General features: G+C 38.3%; 1 protein-coding gene across 1 annotated transcript; it reads left to right on the top strand.

The window, feature by feature from the left end:
* The first annotated feature begins 480 nt into the window (after nucleotides 1–480).
* LOC308706337 (urokinase plasminogen activator surface receptor-like) lies at nucleotides 481–2,092 on the top strand. The gene is made up of 5 exons (XM_081391934.1): nucleotides 481–548; nucleotides 634–750; nucleotides 1,020–1,151; nucleotides 1,331–1,438; nucleotides 1,569–2,092. Exons 1-5 carry the CDS (start codon nucleotides 500–502, stop codon nucleotides 1,754–1,756), a joined length of 594 nt encoding a protein of 197 aa, XP_081248060.1. The 5' UTR covers nucleotides 481–499; the 3' UTR covers nucleotides 1,757–2,092.
* The last annotated feature ends 7,966 nt before the right edge of the window (nucleotides 2,093–10,058 follow it).

Genomic DNA, 10,058 nt, shown 5'->3' with positions numbered 1-10,058 from the left:
TTTAGTGCACGCACTGAGACGAGAGAGGTATGTATCAACTCGTCTTAGTTAAGGGAATAACATAGTTTAATATGAAAATTCGGTGGAGTATTCCTTTAAACTGGTTTCTCAATAACTTTCCATCCTCCTCAACCAGATGGCCACAAATCCCTAAAGCATATGTAAACTATATGATTTTCTTTCTTCTGCAGAACACAAGAAGACCTTTTACTTTCTTCTAGAACATGTCTATGTTCTACTGAGGAAAAAAGTCATACAGGTTTTGAATGACATGAGGGCGAGTAAATGATTTTTGGGTGAACTATCAATAAGAATAGGTTTAGGTAGACCTGCAAAGTGCTTCTAATTTCCTTATCAAACTTCAATTTATTATTTAATATTGTGTAGTCTTAAGTTTCTGCTTCTCTACTTTCTTTTTCCCATGAAGATCCTCCCCCTCTGATAAGCTATAAAATGGCACTGAAACAGACACATTGTTTCATTCTCCTCCTGATCGAATATGGATCTGCAAATCTCAGTTTTTCTCCTGTTCATTCTCTTCACTGCAGGTACGAAGACAAATAGTGTTTGTGATGTTACTGGGTACAAATACAGATCATTGATGTCTCTTTCTTTATTTTTCTCTTCCTAAAGGACACTCTCTCAGCTGTTATGAGTGCGTGAGTATGACGGGTTCTTGTGACAATCAGAAGTTAAAAACATGTCCCAGTGGATCTTCCAATTGCGTGAGTTTAACAACAGCAAGACAAGGTAGGAAGACCAGCATGACAGATCGAGTGGTGTAAATGTAACTTCTCATATAACTGTGACTCGTTTTCTTGGCAGAACTTACTAAATCAATCACAGAATATTCTGATTATTTCTGCTGTTTAAATTGTTTTCTATCAGATTGTTTTGCTAACAATGGCAATTGTATTATTAAAAACATTTGAAATAAGAAAACTAGTACATTTTTAACATTTATAATTTTTCCATCAAAATAACATGTACTGGTCTTTTCTGTATAACTCATATTTTAGATCAATTTAGTTTCAAAACGAAGATTAAAGATTGTACTGCTGACTGTCAAAGTGGGTTCATGAACTTCGGCATTTCAAAGGCGTCTTCTTCCTGCTGTAACACAGACCAGTGTAACGTCCAAGATGCTCCAGGTATTGTGCTTTCCTGACCTTGTGCAAATGACTATCTTCTTTAAAGTCAACATTCATTTTACTTGCAAAGGACATTCAGTCAGGAAATAAAATACAGGGTGTGGCTCGTCTGTTGTGAACTAATTGAATGGAGCAGCTTGTTACATTATATTATACTAGTACATGTTTTCCTCCTGTAGATCCCTCTAACATCCCCAATGGAAGGAAATGTTACTACTGTGATGGACAGAGCTGCTCAAACACAGTGAGCTGTTCAGGGAATGAAGATCGGTGTGTTAAAGCAACAGGTGAGAATCTGGAAAAGGACGAAGATTGTTGTTATTTTTGTTTCTCCACCATTTATTTTAAATATTTGATACAAATCACATACAGCAACTGCCAGCCTAGACTAACCTTTGTTCTCTTTCTTTTCATCAGTGACTGTTGGAAGCCTGTCAGCCGTTGTAAAAGGCTGTGCGACTACATCTATTTGTGATGCCACATTTATTCCTAGTATTCAGGGCATCTCGTGTTGTGAGGGGAACCTGTGTAACGGGGCTCAGAGTGTCACCCAGAGCTTCCTGTTCCTCTGCTGTTCTCTGCTCTCCTACTTCATGATGCACTGAATACAGCAGATCTTCACATTCTACAATCACACACGCTGTACTGAATATATAGCTCGTATTTTTCTGTAGATTGTGTTCAGATGTGATAAACTGAATTTATACAGGAAAATATATGTATTCAGCATCTAATTTCAGGGCTCATTTTTAAATCTTCACGATGTAAACCGTTCAAAATAAAGAGCAATTTTTTTTTCTTTAATAAAAAACTTTTAAATCATGTCCAGAAGAAACAAGTATGATCATTATTTAATTATTAAAAAAGGAAAATTTTCACCTGTAATGTTTTGATTTTGTCCTACAAACTAAAGTTCCTCTAAATAAAAAAATATTTTGCTCAATACTTTTTGTTTTAAGTGTGTAACTAGCTAGCATGGTATTTACACATTGTGTAACTGTAACCAAGGTGAAAAGGAAATATATTTAAATTGCACTTTTTGTACATACTTAATATATTTAAATTATACTATACTAAGTGCGTATTAAATTTATAATTTTGAAACAACTTCAAGTATATTAAAGGTGGGGTATGTGATTCTCTTTTTTTGGCCATTTTTTCAAAATCACTTGAAATCCTATTCCTAACCCACTTACAGCCACTGAGTTAGAAGCACTGAAATGAAAATTAAGCAATTTAATCATCTGTGTAATGGGCAGGACTCGAAAAACTCCAGCCAATCATTTCCAAGACCACCTAGAATCATTGGACAGTAAGTGCGTCAATCAAACGGTCGTACCATAGGAAAAGGAAAAGGAGTCAAAGGAAAGAAGGTAGGACTATTTGAGTAGTGTATTTTCAAAATCTGCCGGCCGTTTTGCAAATCACATACCCCACCTTTAAGTGTATTTCAAGATATGCTTAAAAACTCTTTTAAACTATTTGCAATATATTTTAATATATTAAATTGTGCTAAAATAGAACCACTTCAAGTACATTTAATGCATTTAAGTGTATTTCTTTACAGTTTATTTACAATATAATTTCATATTTCTTAAACTAGTTAGAATATTTTTTATTGATTAAAATATAATTATTTTATTTTTATTTATTAGAATAATATTATTTTTGAAGCTTCATTTTAATGTACAATAGCATTTCAGCTCATTAGAAATGCATTATTACACTAATAGTTTATTATAAAGCTGTTTTATTCAGTATTCAAAATGGTATATTAAAAGTGCAAAAATAATTAAATATAAATGTTAAGACACACACATTTTGAAATCAAGAAAACTTTAATAAACTATCTTGTGTACATTGCAAAATAAATACATAAGAATACATTAAAAAAGTGCAGCAGCATATACAATCTCTTGAACAAAATACATTATAATAAAGATCAGTGAAATGCTATGGCAGAAAAGTACACTATGAATATTACATCACTAAAAAAATAAGCATCACAATGCAATTTTCAAAAAAAAAAAAAAAAAAAAGTTACGGAATAACAATGTGCATTATTTACAAACTTAGGCCTACAAATGGCTGAACCAAAGAAACAGAAGAGTTTAAATGTCACATCTTCATCTTCAAGTGGACGATCACTTCTTTGAGTATGACTCATTTCCTGCAACTGGGGGCTTGTGGTTCAGACACTGAGACAGACACACACATTTGAAGGCTGCTTTTTCACAGGATCTGTGAAAGAGAAGAAGAATTTATATACAATTAACCAATGATTAACATTTTTGTATCCATGTTTGAATATATGTATTATAATTTGCATAGATATGCATTCGAATTTCGTTGACTTCTCAGTTTACCTTTCAAAGCTTTGACTATATCCTCATCAAGCTAAACATGAGTGTCTATTTTTATCCTCTTGTCTGTTGTCACTATAAAGCACTTTATGGGTTACATTGAACATGAAATTAGAAGAAGCCTAACACAACTTAGTCAGCAGAGTTCAATCAAAAAGTCACTGATATAGTTATTTGCAGCAATAAAGCAACCTGTGAGTATTACCCACATGGAAAGAACCTATATGAGGATATATGTGCATATATGAAACCTATATGCAGTGTATATGCACATATATTCTGCATATATACAGCATATATGCATATATATGATAATATATATGCTGCATATATGCGTATATATGCCACATATAGGGAAAATTGAGGTGCATATATGTGCATATACATGCCATATAGGTCTCCTGTATTCTGGTCTCAGTGTATTGCCTACAATGTAAAAAAAAGTGTAATTTTACAGGTAATGGTCTGTATTTTGTTTTACAGAATTTTACCATTTTGTCATTATACAGTGAATGCCTGTTATTTTACAGATATTGCTGTAATTTAAAGGTCCACTATTAAATTTACAGGTAATTGCTTGTATTTTGGTTTTACATCAATTTTACATTTTTTAAAAGGAACTTGTCTGTATTTTTACAAAGTAATATTTTACAGATTTTTTTCTGTGAAATTAGAAAACAAAGAAAAGAAGGTATAACTGCAGAAATCTGCATCTATTCAATATGTTGTCCTTACAGATGTAAGATATTTGTAATTTGTAGTGATTACAATTTAGCTCAAAGGAATTATTAATTAATTTATAGGGAATTCAAAAGAGTCACTTATTACAACCGAGCAAATGACTTGTTCGCGGTTCATTTGAACTGGCTGCAATTATCAACTCTGCAACGGATATAAATATCCGAACTATAGTGAAACACTATAGTTAGCAAGGTAACTTAGATCAGAAGTTTAAGACATTAAATTTGTAAGCACAATAACACAAGTAATATTTCTCTTTAAAATACAAACAAGACTTTATTGATTATTCTAACACATACAACTAATATCTAACACAGACACACACATTCATACGCGTTGCAGAAAGAAAGAGAGTAAGGAAAGATTAAGTTTTAAGAGTGAGTTTAAGAGTGAGATGATGTAATCCCAAGTTTCTATGCACTTATAAAACACAACCTGAATGAACCATCAATCATTAGTTTAACCCTTTTATCGTTTCCTAGGTTATTAAATCAGTATCAAATACACCAGTTCAGTTTAAGAGTCTGGAGGCAGTACTTGCTTGTCTTTGCTTTTGGGGATTCCCTTTTGTTGGGTGTAAAGGGTTTTCCCGGTCCGTTCGTTGGCTGGTCTCCGCGTGCCTGATGTCTGGGTCACGTGGTCAGGCACGTGGCATGCTGGCGGAATGAAAGTCTTTGTTTGAAGCTGGCTTTGCAGAAGAAACGTGGCTCGAAATCTTGTCGCAAAACTTAACTTAGAACCGAGACTCACAACGGAAAAGAAAGGAAACTAAGAAAAGAAAGGAAATTGAGAAGAGTAGATGATGGCTTGAATGAAGCTGTTTAACCCATGTTCTTCAGATCTTGATTTGGGTTATTTCGTCTGCGCGTTTTACATGGTTACTTGTCTGTCTTAGATCTTCATCTCCCGCTGCATTTTTGGTTCTGCACTGAAACTCTACTTTGTTCTGGTGTTAAGATTTTAAACTCAAATGTCCACCCAGCCTCCTGGATCAGTTCTAACCAATTAGACACTGTCTTTGTTTAGGAGGTGGCGTTCTCTTCACTTCTTATCATAAATCAAGCTTATCTGTGCTCTCCTTACTCTCTAAGCTCTAGCAAAGAGTACAGAGGCCACAGCTAAGACATTATTACTATTATAAGAATCCGAAACATTTTCCACAGATTTCAATCAAGCCATCCTTTGAATTAAGAACATAAGATCATATCGATATGAAACACAACACATTTTCATTCAAAAATCTATCAATTATTACAATTACATGAATTGTATGGCATCTAAGCATATCAGATACACCCATCTATTGTAGGAACAATATAGAATCATGTCGTTGCATGATGCTTGATCTATAAGTCCATTGAAAATTGTTCTTGAATGATTTTATTTATGTTATAGGTAAAATCTCAGCTCTGTGGTTTGAAACGATTTTACACCCTGAGGTCTATCCGAGGTCCTTACGGGGGGGGGGAGTCTGGAATGTTGTGGGCTCGAGCAGCTTCTGCTGTTATCTTGATCGGGCTGAATTGTGCTATCTCTGAGCCAATCATTCTTTTCCAAGCTATCTTACATTGACCAGTTCTTTCTTTAGTTGGGCTCATCTTCTTTGAAGCTTGCATGGCCATAAAGTTCTTAGCTGGGGGTTTTCGTTGGTCAGCGGAGACTGGCTGGCTGGAGCCTTCTTTTATGGCTCTGGGGTTGGTGATTTGGTGTCTGGAATGTTCAGTTCTGTGAGAAACTATGTTTGAACAATTCACCTGGAAGATTCATTTGTGTTTGTTTCGCACTCAATCCTACATATCCCCTCTTCGTACGGCGATGTGTTAAGATGAAGACATCGGTGAACGCTGGAGAAACACGGGTAGAAGAAACAGACACATACAAAGCAAACAACAAGACAACACCTCCATGACTGGTCACTGTACTGGTGCAGGGCATTAGATTACTTAAGTATTAAAAGTTCAAGTTCATTCTCTCAATATGGTCTATTATATTGAGTAGAGTTTAAATTTTGGGATTGTTATTCTAATTTGTTTCGGTACGGTGATTCTTTGATCAAATTCTGTGATTACGTTTGTTTGTTATCTTCTCTTCTAAGTTGTTTCACGTTAAGACGTTTTACCTTTTATTTTCTGGTGAAATAATTTGTGGTAACAATTATGTGACCCATCATGCATGGAGCTCTCTGGCTCACATTCGTTTTAAGGCGGCTTACAAGTGTCAGGCGTGGTGCGTCAATCCTATTACCGTGACCTTGACCCTTAGGGGGGGTAGACATGCATTTTACCTAATACAAGAAGAAGGAAAGTTAAGGAAGAGGTAAAACAAAACAATTGAGTGTTCCTAGTATGGCTTATAACTACTGTTGTGCAGCTAAGGTGTCAGGTATCACAGGGTAATGAGAGGTGTTCTACTTGTTGGATGGATAGCTAGTATGTTTCCTATGGTAAGTGTAGCTAAGTCGTTAAGCTAGTTTCTGAAGTTAGTTTTCTACCTGTGGGGAAAACATGTTTGTTGAATGTTTTCCATGGTAGATGTGGTTAACCTCTACGTGTTAGTGAGCATGTTAGTGGCGTAGGGTAATGCATGTATGTATGTATGTATGGTCAGATCTGTCTCAGTCTGTTTGGCTCCCCCCCTTTTCTTGAAGGCTTGCCCACGTGCTTCTTGGCTTAGCTTTGATGAGCTTAGATGAAGGTTGGCTTGTTGCATCATTGCCTTAGGAAAGGGATCTTCTATGATCTGCTGGGGGTCAGTCCAGTAAGGCAGGAAGTTCTCTGGCAGACATTGGGAGGCAGTTTGGCATGGATGCGTGAAGCTGTGGTGCAAAACTTTGTCTCCGTTGTTGCACTCCTCTTGTGATGCCTTCTGGTTGTGACAGACTTTCTGACCTTCTGTGCTTACTGTGGTTACTGTAGCACACACGTGGTTCTTGAGTTTGGAGCTTGTGTGATGGTTTCTTTGTGAGTAATGGGAAGCCAGTGTGGTGTTTTCTGGTACCTCTGGGTGTTTGTCAGTGGTTGGCTGTGAGAGACCCCTCTGTTCTGTGTTGTTGTAGAACAGGTGGTCGTCATCTTCATTATGAAGGTGTACCAGATGATCATTGGTCTTCCGTTCCATCGCTAGTCATAGTGAATTTGACTCATCTTGTTGGTCATTCGTGTTCAGCTTGTTTTCTATGAACACTTTCATTTGCCTCATTAGTTGCTCCATGTCTTCTGAGGGTAAACTGTCTTGTTCTTGGGCACACTCAGTGTTGTGTTTGACTGAGTGGTGCCGAGGTGAGTTTCGTCGTCGATTACTCACATTGAATGCTTTTGGATGCGTTGGTTGACAGCCTTTGGATATCCAGTTAGGATTCCAGTTGTTTCCTTCTTGTGGGTTCATTGAGAAGCGTGGCTGGTCCCATGGCTTTTCCATGCGGTTGGTGTGGTAGCCGTCATTGGCCTGGGGGTCACGTTCTCTGTGCACCTTGCGAAGGACTGTGGTGTTGTCATGCCACTGGGTGTCTTCCAGTGCATAGCTTGTGTCTTGGCTGAAGGAGTTTGACACTGTGGATGTTTTCAAACCTTTCTTTGAGGACATCTTCTGTTTGATGTGGGCCTTGTGTGTCAGGTCACGTAGCTGTTGAATTGTCATTGTGTCTGGGCTGGCCATGAGATAAAGATGATGACTCAATCCAGGGTGCAGGTTTCTCAGGAAGAGGGTTTTGAAATTCACATCCTCTTCATGTTCAGGTGAGTTATGTGCACCAAAGAAGGCTTGTCGAAAACGGTGGTAGTAGGCTTGGGGAGTCTCGTGTCGACCTTGTTTGGTTTCCAAGGCGATTAACACACCATGTTCCGACTCTGGGCCTGTGAATTCCTTAATCAGTGTCTCACATAGCAGCTGGTAGTTTGACTTGACATGAGCAGGTTGTCGGTCTAGGAAGCTTCGTACCTCTGGACTGCAGGTGGATCGGAGGAGGTAGAACCTGTCTCTGTCAGTCACATGTGGTCTCACCTCTAGGTGGAAGTTGATATCTCGGATGTAGGCTTCAATGTCTTGGCCCTCTGTGGAGTTCGGGTTGAACTGAGTGATATTCTTAACCAGCTTGTTGAGATCTTTAAAGGTCATCGCCTGCGCAGCTTTGGAGTCTGCCTGGATGAGCTCTCGTTGCTTGTTGGCAGTGAACAGTTCTGTAGTGAAGGCTGGTGATGTTTTGGGTTGCGGCCATTCACCTTTCCTGTTGTATGGCAGTTCTTGGATGGAGGACTCTGTTCTGCTCAGCAGTGGTGATGCTGAGGGAGGTCTCTCCCTTCTTGGCTCTGGTTTCTGTTGGAAAATGTGCTGGAGTTCACCTCTGACCGCGTAGAGCTCGTCGTTGACGTCATCTCGCTGTTGGGTCAGATGGTCGATTTCAGCACTGCACCTTTCCAGGTGGTCTTTCAGAGCAATGATCTTAGAGTTCTTGACTTTAATGTCAGCTTTAGCTTTCTCTAGCTGGTGTTCAGCAGACTGGAGTTGGTTTACCAGGTGCTTCTGGACAGTCTTTAATTCTTGTTTGTCACGTTCAGTGACTGCAAGGGCTTCTTGGAGCTTGTAAACTTGCTTCTTTGTTTCTTGCTTCACTTTGTCGGGCACTTCGAGTTCGACTTGAGCTTTCACTTTGAGCTGGTCAGTGCAGAGTTGAGTGTGCATCAGCTCTCTCAGGAACTCAGTGGTCTGAAGCTTGAAGTCGTCCTGGACTTTCACTTCCAGCTTGTCTATGCGGCTCTGGGCACGTGTCAGCTCCTCCTGAAGGTGGGTGATGTGCTTGTCGCTTAGTGTCAGCTGGGCTGTGAAGGCATTGCTTAGGGAACAGATAATCTTGGTTAGTTCCACGTGGTTGTGGTTTTGGCTTGAATCATTTGTCAGGAATCTTCTCAGCGTTATGATTATTATTAAAAATAATAACAGTTCAATTGTCTTTGGTGTGAGGCAGTCTGTGATGCCTCTGAGCCAGACGTCCACGTCGTCAGTGGGGTTTGTCGTCCACGGCATGTTGGCACGCTGGAGTGAAGAGACTGACACAGATCTGTGAGGGGTATGAGCTACAGTATATGTGGTTGAACACTAAGTGTCGTTTCAGTGACTGTACAACAATAGTGAAGTGTTGCAATGTCTAAGTGTTGGTCTCAGTGTAGACAGGTAGGTTAGTGATGTGGAAACTTTGTCACTCAACTAAGTGAGGGAAAAATAGAGAAAAAGGTTAAAACAAATTCAATAACAAAAAGAAAGAAAGTTCTTAACTATGAGAAATATTTTTCTCGTAAACGTTTCCTATCAAAGAGAATCTGTTTCCAGAAAGGTAAACAATATAATTGTTTGTTTTCCAACGAAAAATAATACAATAATAATGCTGATACCTCTTTTCTAAGTTTGACAGGATTGACACACCTTCAGTTTGGACCGCTTACAGCTCTGATGGGATGCTTTGAAGGCGACGGTTGCTCAACACTTGTCTCTGTTAATTGATCTTGGATAAGATGTCAAATTGTAAATTGCGTTTACAGATGCAGGGAGAGTATGGAGAACAGAGAGGGTTTGATCAAAAATCAAATACCTAATAATTGTTTTCTTTGGAAAAATTATCTTTCTCTTTCTTTAGACTCGATTTATGGTTCTTCCAGGTTTGTTCCCTACAAATGTGAAGAATGGGAAAGCAGGACAGAACAGGAAGGATGTAAGAAGGAAAGGAGGGAAGGAGATTGGATCCACAAATGGCTCTGGAGCCTTTGTCGAACTACGAGTGCAGAATTGCTAGTTGCCAACAACTAAACATTCA

The sequence above is a fragment of the Scardinius erythrophthalmus genome (genome assembly GCF_964197995.2).
Source record: "Scardinius erythrophthalmus genome assembly, chromosome: 17".
NCBI classification, from domain to species: Eukaryota; Metazoa; Chordata; class Actinopteri; order Cypriniformes; family Leuciscidae; genus Scardinius; species Scardinius erythrophthalmus.
This window is presented reverse-complemented; position numbering and strand designations above follow the sequence as displayed.

Coding starts and splice junctions, on each gene's coding strand:
- LOC308706337 (XM_081391934.1), top strand. CDS start 500: ATGGATCTGCAAATCTCAGTTTTTCTCCTGTTCATTCTCTTCACTGCA. Junction 1,152..1,330: donor TAACGTCCAAGATGCTCCAG/GTATTGTGCTTT, acceptor TTCCTCCTGTAG/ATCCCTCTAACATCCCCAAT. Junction 1,439..1,568: donor TCGGTGTGTTAAAGCAACAG/GTGAGAATCTGG, acceptor TCTTTTCATCAG/TGACTGTTGGAAGCCTGTCA.